At 42.3% G+C, this 14,988-nt stretch overlaps 1 protein-coding gene across 6 annotated transcripts in view; it reads left to right on the top strand.

Annotated features, from left to right (window-relative positions):
- Positions 1-14,988, top strand: part of GIGYF1 (GRB10 interacting GYF protein 1) — a 316,678-nt gene that overhangs the window by 148,724 nt on the left and 152,966 nt on the right. For all 6 annotated transcript variants that reach the window (XR_003939962.1, XM_030186350.1, XM_030186348.1 and 3 more), the window contains exon 11: positions 7,312-7,560. Coding sequence is in view for 5 of the 6 variants with exons in the window: in XM_030186350.1 (XP_030042210.1) it covers positions 7,312-7,560 (249 nt within the window). In the remaining variant the exon portion in view is untranslated. The remainder of the gene's footprint in view (positions 1-7,311; positions 7,561-14,988) is intronic.

The raw sequence follows: 14,988 nt of genomic DNA, 5'->3' as shown, positions 1-14,988 counted from the left end.
TCACAGCTTGATAATAAACACAATAGCAGTTTAAGAAGACAAAATTCTTATCATTATCAATAAGTAAAACTTTAAGGTATTTTCTCAAAAGTATTCGTTGACACCAAACAAATGAGAAAATTTTATTAATATGGAGAATCACATTTTCCAAATCTTAATAGTAGAAGTTCCAGTATTCTGTGAAGTCTTAATATGATTTTCCATCTGAATATGATGTATATCTAAAGACTGTATAGTTGATTCCATATCTGCTAGCTGGTCTGAGGTAAGAAGTCACATAATTGAGAAATAGAAGATCTCAACCATCCCTTTGTCCTGGATACTATTTTCAATCATCATGGAAAGAAATCTCCTTTGATCTGTTTCTATGTCTGTAACTGAGGGATGAGAAGCCACCTTAGGCACAACACAGGCGACTTCTGAGAAGCAGATGATATTAACTGTGCTTGAGTAGAGTATTAATGCAGAGGGCAAACCATTTGGGAATAGTCCCCTAGATTGTGGACTTAAGGAAGTAGTAGGTGGAGACGTGGTGAGCTTACCCCTGAAACTCAGGGAGGCACCTAAATCTATCAGGCTTGCCAAGCTAAGACAATGGGCCTACACTTCATGGGTTTAACATGCTTGTACATTGGACCTGTTGATTGGGGAGTACTAGACAATCTCAATTTTAATTTGCCCTTCCTTTTTACAACAAAAAATAGCGGGTAAAATCAAGCAAAATGCGTGACGATGGAAAAAAATATATATAAAGGAAGGGGGAAAAAGGACCTCAGACTGGTGGCATTCAACCAGGTTAATGGGATTACTCGTGCGAATATGCAAGTATGCACCATCACCATGTTTTAATCACTGGTCCTTAACCCACCGCCTCCCTAGATGTTAAACAGTATTTGTTTTTGTAGTCATATTCATACAAAACGTGCTAAATAAACCCTCTCAGGATGTGAAAGCAGACATAATCAGTTATCTTATAGCAGCTTCATAATTGGGCCTCCCCAATGGTCCGTTTTGCCAATCACAGGCTTCGTCAGGGGAAGGACGCCCTAATGAAGAACACTGCTCAAAGAATAGACAGCAACGTCAAACTGCTTGTCCTGCTGTGCGCACTAGAGGGAACTAGAGTTTTTTTCCCTTCCTTTTTACCAAATTAATTATTTCAGTGGGAGAAAGAAGAAGAAAATAGTGAGTACTTTATTTCTAAAGAGAGAAACAGACTCCCTGGCTTCTAAGGGACTCCCAAGAATGCTCCTTTAGGCATGCCCCTGCGGCTGTGCGCCACAGAAGTGGCTGCTCTTTATCCAGTAAGGGTGGTGTCAGTAGATTGTCAGATGCCGTCCTTCACACAAGATCTCTCAGGCAAGTTCTCTGTCTTCCTTCCAAAGTAATGTTTGCCAAATAGTTCACTCTGCTGTCCAGAAGTGTATGATTTTAATGCAGAAACAAAGAATAAAGAAAACATTTTATGGATAAGAGAGATGATGTTAAACTTTACTCTCTAAACACCAAAATAGGATTGATATGATCAGATCAAATAGAACCATTCAAAAGCCTTGCTGCTGAATTCTGTATAGATTGTAATTTATTTTAAATCATTTTTCTTGATGAACTTCAAATAAAATCATTGATATTGGCAATCTTAGTACAACGATCATCAAAGAATTTCCATTTTAAACATGAACTCCCATTATCTCCCCCCCCCCCCCCCCCCCAAACTCCCTTCTTTCCTCCCCAGCCAGACATCAGTCAACTTCTTATTGACAAAAAATAATGTGCAGATACCCTACAAAGACATGCAACCCATGAAACCACTAACTTATACAGAAGACCAACTAGGGGAGCAACAACACTGCAAATGCATAGATCCCAACCACTCTCCACCTCACCCAACCCATCCCAAACCAATCTCACAAAAAGTATACCGGGTGTGCAGGGAAACACCCTCCCCAATCTTAATGTGTGGTACATGCATCTCCCGAACTCTCATATGTTTGTCACTACCCTTCGCCCTAGCATGCAGAGAGTGAATATATGGCCCCCAAATAGGAAACGTTTGCGCCCTCTAGGAGACAAACTTGCGCTCAAACATGAGCCCATGAAATTTATTATGCTAGTGCAAATAATCCGGAGGGGAGTCACTAGTTCAGAGACTTAAAATAATAAGCTTACCTATCACACAGGCCTTCCAAATCAATTGTTGAGCAGGTCTACTCTGCAATGCAAAAAGTTCATATTTATCCAAAAGGACTCCTAGAGGGGTAAGGGGAATCCGTGAGCCCAATAAATTTGCTAGGTATTGAAAAATTGCCCTCCTGAAACCTTGCAGTAAAAAACAATCCCAGAGGGAATGAAAGAAGGCACCCTGGGTATGCTTACATTTTTCACACAAAGCTGCATCAACACTTCCTGTTTTAAGGATTTGGACCTTTGTGAGAGATGCTCTATACAAAATACGAAATTGGCACTCCGTAGATTTGCATTGGCATCAAAGTCCAATAGAAGGGTAGGCCTATCCAAATCTCGTGCCCAGCGCAACCAAATGACCTCCTTATCCTTCAATGGGCCAAGGGTAACAAGAGCCCTATATAGGCCTAAGACTGAAAGCCTATCCCTCATCACCAACTGAAAGAATTGTCTCAAATAATGGCTGTGTCTAGACCCCAAAGCCACAGAACTCAAGGAGCCAACATAATGTGCTAATTGGTTATATGCATAAATGTTATTTATTTCGATGCCAATACCCAAAGCCCCTAGGGTCAACAAAGACCCTCTTCCTGTCAGGACATGCTCCAGCTGGCTGATACCCATACGCTCCCAAATTCAAAATGTACCATTTTCATTACCAGGTGTAAACAGCAGGTTTCCTCGAATTGGAAGCAAGTCTGACGTGATCGAGTCTACCTCCCAAAATCTAGTCATATCTTTCCAAAGCATCGGTAAGGGACTCAACAACAAACTACTCCTGAACGACACAGGAACTGCAGCCCGTGGGGCCTGCAACAAAAAATAAAAATGACAGGGAGCAAAATACTGATCTAATTGTCGTGGAGTATAGTCCTGTCTGTCTAAGAACCAATCCCCCAAATGACGAAGGAGACAAGCTTGACTATAAAGCCGGAGATTAGGCAGTCCTAGACCACCCTCCCTCCAAGAACCCAACATAAGACAGTGGAAGTTTAGATTTTTTCCCGCCCCAACAATCTATAAAGCAGCTTAAGATGTTTTTTAAGAATCTGGAGAGGCAAAAGTTGCATCATGTAAAGCCATCTCGGAAACTCTACCATACGAAAGAGTTGAATTCTACCATATAATGTGAGTGGTAATGACATCCATGTCTTCAGTCTCTCCTCCGTATCTTTTAATAAACAGGTGACAGATGGTACAATTCAAATGACTTCCTAGAAAGCTGTAACCCTAAATAAGAGAAGGTGCCCTGTGCCCACTGAAGTGGAAATCCAATCCCCCACTGATTTACATCTCCTCCATTGACGCCAAAGCCAGGGACTTAGAATAATTAAGTTTGAAACCCTCAAAATCACCAAATTCTCAAAACAACTCCAACAGAGCAGGCAATGAACGCAAGGGTTTAGTAAGATGGACCAACAGAAGAAATTCAGACTTACCTATTGTAAAATTAGTGATTACTGGATGTTGGGTAATTTCACTAAGAAGAGGATCTAATGACAACACAAACAGAAGTGGAGACCACGGGCACCCCTGCCGAGTGCCTCTATAAATACCTAGTGGTTTGGAAAACACTCTGTTGACCCATACACACGCCTGCGGATCAGTGTAAAGAACCCGGACCGCATCCACAAAGAATCCCTTCATACCATAATGCCGCATTACTGCAAACTAAAAGGGCCACAACACTGTCGAACGATTTTTCCGCGTCGAAGCTAACTAAAAGAGAGGGCAACCGCCGTGCAGCCACCACCTCTAAAGAAGCTAAAATGGAACGCATGTTTTTGACCGCTACACGTTTTGTAAAGGGACGTGTAGCGGTCAAAAACAAGCGTTGATTCAACCCAGGTCTGGAAGTACCTGCGCCAGTCTATTAGCCAAGATCTTTGCATACAATTTGACATCTGCATTAAGGAGCGCAATAGGCCTATAAGAGCCCGAATCTTCAGGATCTTTGCCCGACTTTGGTAGTACAATTATCTGAGCCATTTTCATGGTGTCCAGGATAGACCCAACCCCAGCAATTACATCAAACATCCAGAAGCGGGGATTTCACCTGATCATAAAATTGTTTATAAAATTCTATACGATAACTATCAGGGCCTCGGGGCCTTATGCATTGCGCTTTGCTGCAAAGTCAGCATTGTCTCCCTCCATAAAGGGCTTTTTCAGGGTGATAAGCTGCCTAGGTGAAAATGTGGGCAAATCTAAGTTCTGTACATATGTCACTAGCCAAGACATCTTGCTCAGGTTTCACATACAGAGATTCATAAAACTCACGGAAATGATCTGCTATATCCACATCTGAGTGGAGCTTCCCGCCAACCGGATTGCGCATTTGGAAAACCCAAGTTGGTCTTCTCCTTCCCGTAACCAGGTGTGCCAACAATGATCCAGCTGTATTTCCTTAACAAAACAGTTGATATTTATAATAAAGCTGCGATTTTACCGCCCGCTGTTTGAGTTCATTCAATTCCCTCTGGGATGTCAACAAGGCCTCTCTCATGACCTCAGCAGGGAAACTTCCATATTTAATCCACTGGCATCGTATCAATTTTTCCAATCTAAGTATTTCCTTATCTCTAAGTCTCCGAGCACGAGCTCGATAGGAAATAATATTGCCCGTAATACTGCCTTCGCTGTCTCCCAATAAAGGGCAGGTTGATGTTTGTGTATGCCATTATGAAACTCATAATCCTCCCAGCACTCCATTAAGAATGATTGAAATATCTGGTCTCTATAAAACTCCAGCGGATATTGCCAATGATATCTCTCTCCCCCGCCCTCCTCCCCCAGCTTCATTTCCAGCTGCAACCAAATCAGAGCATGGTCCGATAATTCATATGGGGCCAATCTCTGCCTCAGGAATACAGGGAAATAGGAGGCTAGAGACAAAAAAATAGTCTATACGAGATTGGGAGTCATGGGCTCGAGAAAGATGGGTATAATCTTTGTCCATGGGATGCAGAATATCCCATACATCTATAAGATCTAATGCATTGCAGAGCAGAGACAAGGGCCCTAGGATAATTCCCAGAGAGCTGACCTCTCGAAGTGGATTTGTCTAAACCGGGATCAAACACCAAGTTAACCCCCCCCCACCCACCCCCCCCGCCATGAGTATTACATTCCCAGCCCAATGAAGAGTCAAAAGAGCAATTAAGTCTTGATAAAATGTTCTATCAAAAACATTAGGGGCATAAACATTACAGAGCACCAATGAGCACCCTGCCAACTCAGTGGAAGCCACAATATACCTTCCCTGGGGATCTCGCACTTTTGATTTTATCTGCAGATTTAAACCTTTACAAAAAAGAATCATCACACCTGCTTTGATGCAGGAGCATCCACCAGATCCCCCACCCACCCCCTCCGGAATTTAGCATGCTCTGCTGAGGATAAATGGGTCTCTTGCACGAAAGCAGTATCTGCCTTCTGACACTGCAAAGCCTGTAACACCTTGGTTCTCTTAATTGGAGAAGTAAACCCCCCTCCAAATTCCAGGAAACTAATTTAAAAGACCCCAATGTGCCTGTAATTTGTCCTATCAAAAGAATCACAAAATGAAGAAACTTAAAGGGACACCCCCCCCCAGCCCACGGGTGCTCCAGTCCCAATAACAAGAATAGGAGCCAGGGGTTCAAGCCAACCAAGAAGAATGAGCCTGGGCCCGAGGAACAACAGCACCACACAACCAATAACCATCCCACCCCACCTTACCTTCCATCCCCCAGCCCTTCCCCCTCCCACAAAACTACACATACCCTTTTCCAGGACTAGATCACGATGAGCTCCCCCTCCCCCACACCCCTCAGCCAAAACAAAAAAAACATTTCAGAGAGCCAAAGATAGTCCAAAGCGATATTCACTCTCAGCAATAGTCCCAAAACTTATTCGCAGACACCAAGCCGAACGCCAAGGCTCGGCTCCGCCAAAAGAATCAAGTAGGTGATACAGGCTGGGTCACACGTTGTGCAATCTGCAGAGCCTCAGCTGCTGAAGCATAAAAGTGTGTCTTTCTCTCATAAGAAATCTGTAACCGGGCCGGGTAAAGCAATGCAAACTGTATCTTTTTAGTGTAAAGCAATTTACAAGCATCCCTAAACTCCTTGCGACGTACAACCACTGAGAAATCCTGGAAACAAAGAATAGGATGATTATCATATTTCAAAGGTCCCATTTGGCGCAAAGCCCGGAAAATCTCCTGCTTGTGAGCAAAGTTTAGAAGTTTAAAGATGACACTCCGCGGACGGGGGTCCTGAGGCCTAACTGGTCACAGGCGATGAGCACATTCAATGTGCAGCGGGCATAGAAGCTGTCTGTAACTTTCCTTAGCTCTGGACATGAGCTCAGAGCCTGTAAAAAGGGAGGGCTTGTCACATTAAGGTGGGGTTCATCTGTGGGCAGACGTGTCGTGCAGAAGGTGTGTTCCTGGTACATGAGACTCAGCTTTCGCCGCAATGGACCTCCCGACAGATGAGATAAGAGCCTGAGCTTTCTGACCAGTGATGATTGTATGTATAATGTATATTCTTGCTTCTTTTCGGTCTAAGAACTCTTTGCATTGCTTAGATGTAGAGACCAGTGATGTAATGATTGTTTAATCATTGTGTTTGCTGCTTTTCCTTGTCTAAAATGTAGAGACCAGTGATGTAATGATTGTTTATACAGCTAATCCTTGTATATGTGCTAACCATTATATGTTGTATATATATCCTAATCATTGTAGAATTTAGCTCCTCTAATAAAGGTTTCATTTACTCATTATGAATCCAAAAGAATCCACGGTAATCATTGAGCAGTCTGTGTTAGTGAGACAGGCTGTAAATCCATAGCATTATAGCACCCCAGCTTAAACTTTGTTCAGTGGTGCTGAGGAATTGTCACCTCTGAGTGTCACCCCATTATTATGACTAGCTTGTCCTGCTGTACACAGAGTACATTTGATACAGGCAAGCATCTTTCATCAGATTAGGTTTTGCAATGGCCTAATGAAAGGAACATAACTTTGGAATGCTGGTCCTAAATATGTAAGTTATTCCAGTGAAATGCTTTTACTTACAATTTGTTTTACCTTTGTTTCCATGTATCTAGGTAAACTAATGTTGTATTTATACTTTTTCCTAGATGAGAAAGATTCACTGCTTGTTGCAGAAGATAATTTTGAGCCGCCGTCCTTATCTCCTCCTCCTCTTCCCCCTCCCCCTCCCAATTTGACCTGGGTTTCGTGCCCCTCTCATGCTGCTGCGTCCTCTCCATCCCCTTCTCCTCCTCTTGCTGCTGCTGCCATTAGTGAATGTGAGAGTGCCCTGCCATCTGTTTCCAAGTCAGAGGTTGCAGCTGGAAGTGAGAAAGATCTAAAGTCTGTTGTCGAAGGTAAGCATATAAGGTACATACAAAGTGATTTGTGGGGGGCAAAAAAAAAAGTCATTTACATTTCTGAAATGTCTGTCTTTAGAGTAAGATATATCACTGATCAGAACCATTTGGCTCACTGTGCAGTAATTCAACATCTGCCATGTTATATGTTCTGCTATACATGAGTAAAGCTTTAAGATGGTCAAAGGATGTCTTGGCTGTTTCAGGCTTTCAGTGACCTTGTGTTGCCAGTGAATGTAAAAACATTTGACTCTGTCCAGCAAAGAGATGCAGCATCACCAGGGTTGAAATTAAGAGTACTTTAATGGGTGTCAGATCTTGGAAGTTTATTCTATGATTCCAAAACATTTAAGGCTTTTGTAGGATGGTTATCGATTACATATTAATGGTGTAAGTGCATTCACTTAAAAAATGGCTGCTTCTCACTGAAGAGTGAAGCTTGCAGTGACCAGTAAGTGTACTTAGCTTTCCACATTTGGTGCAAAAACCTATCTGCAGCATAGTGCACAAGGCCAATTGCCTGGTCATTTTTAGAAAGGGTATTAAAACACAACATTTAAGACCCCATTAACCTTTGATCTAGGCCAGTAGTTCTAATTATTGTTGTCCATGCATTTTAGTGTGTTATGATTTTGAAAATTGAATCATTTGGTTTCACGGTGGTTATTTTTCCAGACAAGATGTCTGAGATAAAGCCCCTAGGAACTTTAAGAATACTTGATTCAGCAGTACAATCTTCATTACAGATGCTAATAGCTGGTACTTGGGGGCAATTTTGGGGGCCCAGCCATGATTGTTTCTTTGTAAATTATGTTCAGACTAGCCGTTAAGCCCGTTAAAACGGGCGAGTATTGGAATGTTTTTTTTTTTTTTTTTTGCAAGGCCTCCCTCGCAGCTGCAAGGCCCCCTGCCCTCCCTCCTTCCCTGCCAGCTGCAAGGGCCCCCCTCCGTCCCTCCCAGCCAGCTCGAAGGCCCCCTTCTGTCCATCCCTCCCAGCTCCAAGGCCCCCCTCCTTCTGACCTCCCATGTCCAGCATCCTCCCTCCCAGTTCCAAGGCCCCATTCCCTCCCAACTGCAAGGGCCCCCCCTCCGTCCCTCCCAGCCAGCTCCAAGGCCCCCTTCTGTCCATCCCTCCTAGCTCCAAGGCCCCAACATAGTAGGTCTCTGGGTCCTCATCATATCATCCCAAGGTTACAGGTTAAATTTCACAAAAATACTTTTGCAGTGTTGCACCAAATATTTCTTCCCAATTCATCAAATTGGCAAAAGAAATCACACACTTCAATGTGAATGCCATAGAAGTACCTCCTCCCCACCAAGGCTTATGTTGAAAATTATTTCTAATTCCAGAGAAGTCAGGTGCCTCCAACCTGTCATAGAGAGGTCTCAATTTAAAGAGAGAGATTCTAAATAAATTCCCTGGCCAGTTTTACCTCCTCTACTGGACAGAGATGATTGGCTCTCCTCTCTAGACTTAGATGCTGATGTCCACATTGCAATTAACCTGAAGTATTGGAATTCCTGACTTTCTTTCACATCTTAACTATATAGTTCTTCCATTCAGTCATCTTTAGCCCTCCCCCCCCCCCCCCCCCCCCCCCCCCGGCTATTCACCAAATGCCTTTCTATGGTTGCAGCTTTTCTAAAAAGGAAGGGTTATCACCTCTGTCCGTACTCCATACCTGGATGATTGACTAATCTCCAGTCAATTGCTGGAAGTAGTAAAACTATGGAAGAGACTATCAATATGCTTCAGTCTTTGGGATTTGTAATCAGTAAAGAGAAATCTACACTACTTCCAACACAAATACTGATTTAGTTACAGATACTGCTGATTTAAAATATTTTTAATGTAGCTGCTATTTTATGTATCTCTTAATTTGTGAGCTGCTTTGGCACTATGGTTTAAGGTGCTATATAAAATGAATAAATCCACTCCAACTGCAATTCATTGGGCTCATGTTAACACCAGAGAGGCAAAAACTTTCCTCACAGATGTGAGAGCCCAGTCAGTCAATGTTTAGCAACATATATGTTCCAGATGTTCTCAGCTTCCTTGGACATATGATGGCAGCTGTCATCTCACTAGCCAAGGTGCATATGTGACTATTGCAGTGTCATCTCAAATTCCATTGGGAGCAATGTTATCAGTGCCTTTCGACCATAATATTCTTTAAACTTCCATTATTCACTCTTTAACAGTGGTGGAAATAAGAGGAGTGAAATTATAAAATATAAAGAGGAGTGACAGTTAAGAATAATATTAGTGACAATTGCAGGACATATGGGATAAGGAAGAAGCACCGTGGGTTAAACTGGTAAGAGGGAAAGGAAAATGTATTTACATTGGTGTAATATACAGGTCACCGTCACAGAAAAAATGGACAGAGACGACATTCACAAGATAGCTAAAAAAAAGGGGGGAATTACTACTAATAGGTGATTTTAATATGCCATATATCGATTGGAGCATCCCTGCTGTGGGGTCGTCTAGAAGCAAAGGGATCTTGGATTCTGTACAGGAAGAATTGTTCCAGCACTGGGTAACAGAACCATCATGGGATGGAACGATTCTACAGCTGCTGCTTACAAACGAGGAGAATATTTCTGATTTATTTATTTGTTGCATTTGTATCCCACATTTTCCCACCAATTTGCAGGCTCAATGTGACTTACATTATGCTGTGATGGTGATCGCCATGTCCGGATAGAGAAATACAAGCAATATTACATTAAGGTGTATAAATGGTAAAGTAGAATACACAGTGATATCACATTGAAGTTCCTAAATGATAGAGTGAATATAGAATAAGTTAGACATTCAAGTATAGAAAGTTCATTTCCGGTGTGTGAAATAAAGTGGTAGTGCGTGTTGCGTAACTTTCATTAGTATCACGTAGGTTATCAGTCTGGTGCGGAGATTTTGGTTTTGTCTAGTTCATTTAGAGTCTTAATAGTCTAGTATTTAGAATGGATCATTATAGTATGCCTTTTTGAACAGGTTGGTTTTCAGTAGTTTTTGGAAGATTGCTAGGTGGTGCATCGTCTTTATGGCCTTTGGTAGTGCATTCCACTGTTGCACGCTTATGTAGGAGAAGCTGGATGCATATGTAGATTTATATTTAAGTCCTTTGCAGCTGGGGTATTGGAGATTCAAGAATGTGCATGCTGATCTTTTTGAGTTTCTACTTGGCAAGTCTGTGAGGTCCGACATATAGACCGGGGCTTTGCCGTAAACGATTTTGTGGACTAGGGTACAAACTTTGAACGCAATTCATTCTTTTAGTGGGAGCCAGTTGAGTTTTTCTCTTAAGGGTTTGGCGCTTTCGTATTTCGTTTTTCCAAATATGAGTCTGGCTGCTGTGTTTTGGGCAGTTTGGAGTTCCTTAATGATTTGTTTACATCCGGCATAGATGGCATTGCAGTAGTCTAGGTGGCTTAGCACCATTGATTGTACCAGGCTGCGGAATATTTCCCTTGGGAAGAAAGGTTTTATTCTTTTGAGTTTCCACATTGAATGGTACATTTTCTTTGCTGTAATTTTCGCATCGCTTTCCAGTGTGAGATTTCGGTCAATTTTCAGACTGTCTGAAATAGGAAGGGTGTAGTCTGAGGTGTTGATGGTGGTGGGTTTGTTCGTATTATTTTGTGAGGAGAGAATGAGACATTGTGTTTTTTCTGATGTTACGGTGGAAGATCATTTGGCATCTAGTGATCACCAAATGGTGTGGTTCAATATTTAGACACAGGAGGAGAGGGCTTATTCAGGATTGAAGGGCTTAGATTTCAAAAAGAACTAAATTTGCCAAGATGGGGGACTAATCAAAGAAGAGTTAATTGAATGAGAACAATTAATTAATTGGAAGTAGAACATCAGTGGGCAAAACTGAAAGGAGTTATTTTAAAGGTGACAAGCCTTTGTTAGAAAATTACATAAAAGAGGAAAAGGCTGGCTGAAAAGGTAAGGGAAAGAAGGTCAGCCTTCATACATTACAAGACGACTTGGAAAGAAGCAAACAAGCAAAAATACATAAAGAAGCTGGGAAAGCTGTCGGAAAAGCAAAAAGAGGCAAATGGAAGAAAAGATAGTGATACAGTAAAATTGGGGGACAAGACATTTTTTAGATATGAGACAGGAAGAAGTGCTATGATAGCACTGTGAGGCTCAAGGCTGAGGGGGAGGAATATGTAGAAGCTGATGAGGATAAAGCTGAACTGCTTAACAATTATTTCTATTCTGTGAATTTCCTGGAAGCAAATAAGTTGCAAGATCCGAGACAACATGGTTTCACCAAAGGGAAATCGTGCCAAACGAATCTCATTGAATTCTTTGACTGGGTGACTGGAGAATTAAATCAACGATGTGCTATGGACGTAATCTACTTAGATTTGAGCTAAGCTTTTGACACGGTTCCCCACAGGAGGCTCTTGAATAAACTAGACGGGCTGAAGATAGGACCCGAAGTGGTGAACTGGATTAGGAACTGGTTGACTGGCCAATGCCAGAGGGTGGTGGTAAATGGAGTTCGCGCGGAGGAGAGAAAGGTGAGTAGTGGAGTGCCTCAGGGATCGGTGCTGGGGCCGATTCTATTCAATATATTTGTGAGTGATATTGCCGAAGGCTTACAAGGTAAAGTTTGCCTTTTTGCTGATGACACCAAGATTTGCAACAGAGTGGACACCCTGGAGGGAGTGGAAAGCATGAAAAAAGATCTGCGGAAGCTAGAAGAATGGTCTACCGTTTGGCAATTAAAATTCAATGCGAAGAAATGCAAAGTGATGCACTTAGGGAGCAGAAATCCACGGGAGACGTATGTGTTAGGCGGTGAGAGTCTGATAGGTATGGACGGGGAGAAGGATCTTGGGGTGATAGTATCTGAGGACCTGAAGGCGACGAAACAGTGTGACAAGGCGGTGGCCGTAGCTAAAAGATTGCTAGACTGTATAGAGAGAGGTGTGACCAGCAGAAGAAAAGAGGTTTTAATACCCCTGTATAAGACGTTGGTGAGGCCCCACCTGGAGTATTGTGTTCAGTTTTGGAGGCCGTATCTTGTGAAGGATGTTTAAAAAAATGGAAGCGGTGCAAAGAAAAGCTACGGGAATGGTATGGGATTTGCGTTCCAAGACATATGAGGAGAGACTTGTTGACCTGAACATGTATACCCTGGAGGAAAGGAGAAACAGGGGTGATATGATACAGACGTTCAAATATTTGAAAGGTATTAATCTGCAAACAAACCTTTTCCGGAGAGGGGAAGGCAGTAGAACTAGAAGACATGAAATGAGATTGAAGGAGGGTAGACTCGAGAAAAATGTCAGGAAGTATTTTTTCACGGAGAGAGTGGTAGATGCTTGGAATGCCCTCCCGCGGGAGGTGGTGGAGAGGAAAAGGGTAACTTAATTCAAACATGCATGGGATAAACATAAAGGAATCCTACTCAGAAGGAAAGGATCCCCAGAAGCTTAGCCGGTGGTGGGAGGCAGGGCTGGTGGTTGGGAGGTGGGGATAGTGCTGGGCAGACTTATACGGTCTGTGCCAGAGCCGGTGGTGGGAGGCGGGGCTGGTGGTTGGGAGGCGGGGATAGTGCTGGGCAGACTTATACGGTCTGTGCCCTGGAAAAGACAGGTACAAATCAAGGTAAGGTATACACAAAAAATGGCACATGTGAGTTTATCTTGTTGTGCAGACTGTGTGGACCGTGCAGGTCTTTTTCTGCCGTCATCTACTATGTTACTATGTAAAATACCCTGGAAGACCAGGCTACACATATTTTGTGTATTAAAAAAGGAGACAGGAAGGCCAAACAGCCGGCATGGTTAAAATGTGAGGTGGAGGAAGCTATCAGAGCTATAAGAAAATCGTTACAGAGGTGATCCTGGAAATTATAGACCGGTGAGCCTGAAGTTTGGTGCAGGGCAAAATGGTAGAGATTATTATAAAGAATTACAAAGAATATGCATAAGCATGGATTAATGAGACAAAGCCTACATGGATTTAGTCAAGGGAAATCTTGCCTCACCAATCTACTACGTTTCTTTGAAGGGGGAAAAAAAACATGTGGATAAAGGTGAGCTGATCGATTATTGTGTATCTGGATTTTCAAAAGGCATTTGACAAAGTACCTCAAAAGACTCCTGAGGAAATCATGGGATAGGAGGTTATTTATTTCAAATATTTATAAACTGCTCGATCCAGAAATACTCAGCGGCTTACAAAAAGAATGTTCTTAATAAAATATAATTAAAACATCCATGTTAATATATTTAAGTATAAACGGTTTTTATTGATGGTCAAACTTCATTTCAAACATAGTAAATGCTTGCAGTGTATAGCTTATCAATATTTCTATAACAGCAACTTATCTGACAGCATGTCTATCCCATCGCTTTTTTATTTAACATTTACCCCTCATGTTAATATATTTAAAAAAATATACAAATAAAACTAATACAAGGTCTGCCAACCCTTAGAAGACAGGGGCAAAACTTTCTATACTCTGGCTGCGGATTAAAAACTAGTTAAGATAGAAAACAGAGAGTAGTGTTAAATGCTGAGTATTCTTCAAGCTTTATCATGTAGAGATCCCTTCCTCTGCTTCTCTGAGGCTGGCGTGACTTTTCATACTGTTCCTTCCTTTCTCCCTAAGGTTGTTTCAGCATTTCACATGAACCAACCGTTATTTATTCCATCCTTCTGGAGGGAAGATTATGTGAAGGAATATGACTTGTTCCGCTTCCTGGATGTCCACTGGGTGCTATTCCAGTATCTTCAGGTCACCAGTGAATTTCAGTGCTCTGATCCTCTTTTCATCTTATTTTCATCCTCATGGCTGGGGCCAACAAGGGGAACGCAGCCTCAAAGGTGGCTGTTTATCCTGAGGAAATCTGTAGATCAGCTACGTGGTCCCTTCATATCTTTTCCAAGCACTTATCGCCTGGATGTTTTGGCCCAGCTGGAAGCATATTTTGGAGCATTGATGCTTTCCGCAGGTGTTTCTGATTTCCGCCCTGTTTGAGGACTGCTTTGCTGCATCCTACAAGTCTCTGAATTCATCTGCTAATGATGTTGAGGAACAAAAAATTCTTTCCTCATAATTTTGTTTCCGTTAATCACAGCGGATGAATCTAGAACCCTTCCTCTTCAGCTGTTCTCGGTATTTAAGAACATAAGAAATTCTATACTGGGTCAGACCAATGGTCCATCTAGCCCAGTAGCCTGTTTTCCAAACAGTAGCCAAGCCAGGTCACAAGTACCTGGCAGAAACCCAAATCGTGGCAACACTCCATATTACAAATCCCAGGGCAAACAGTTGCTTCCCATGTCTGCCTCAATAGCAGATTATGGACTTTTCCTCCAGGAATTTGTCCAAACCTTTTTTTAAACCCAGATATGCTAACTGCTGTTACCACATCCTAACTGTAGTG

Source organism: Microcaecilia unicolor, chromosome 14, assembly GCF_901765095.1.
Source record: "Microcaecilia unicolor chromosome 14, aMicUni1.1, whole genome shotgun sequence".
NCBI classification, from domain to species: domain Eukaryota; kingdom Metazoa; phylum Chordata; class Amphibia; order Gymnophiona; family Siphonopidae; genus Microcaecilia; species Microcaecilia unicolor.
The sequence above is the reverse complement of the archived record's forward strand: the minus strand, read 5'-3'. Positions and strand labels throughout refer to the sequence as shown.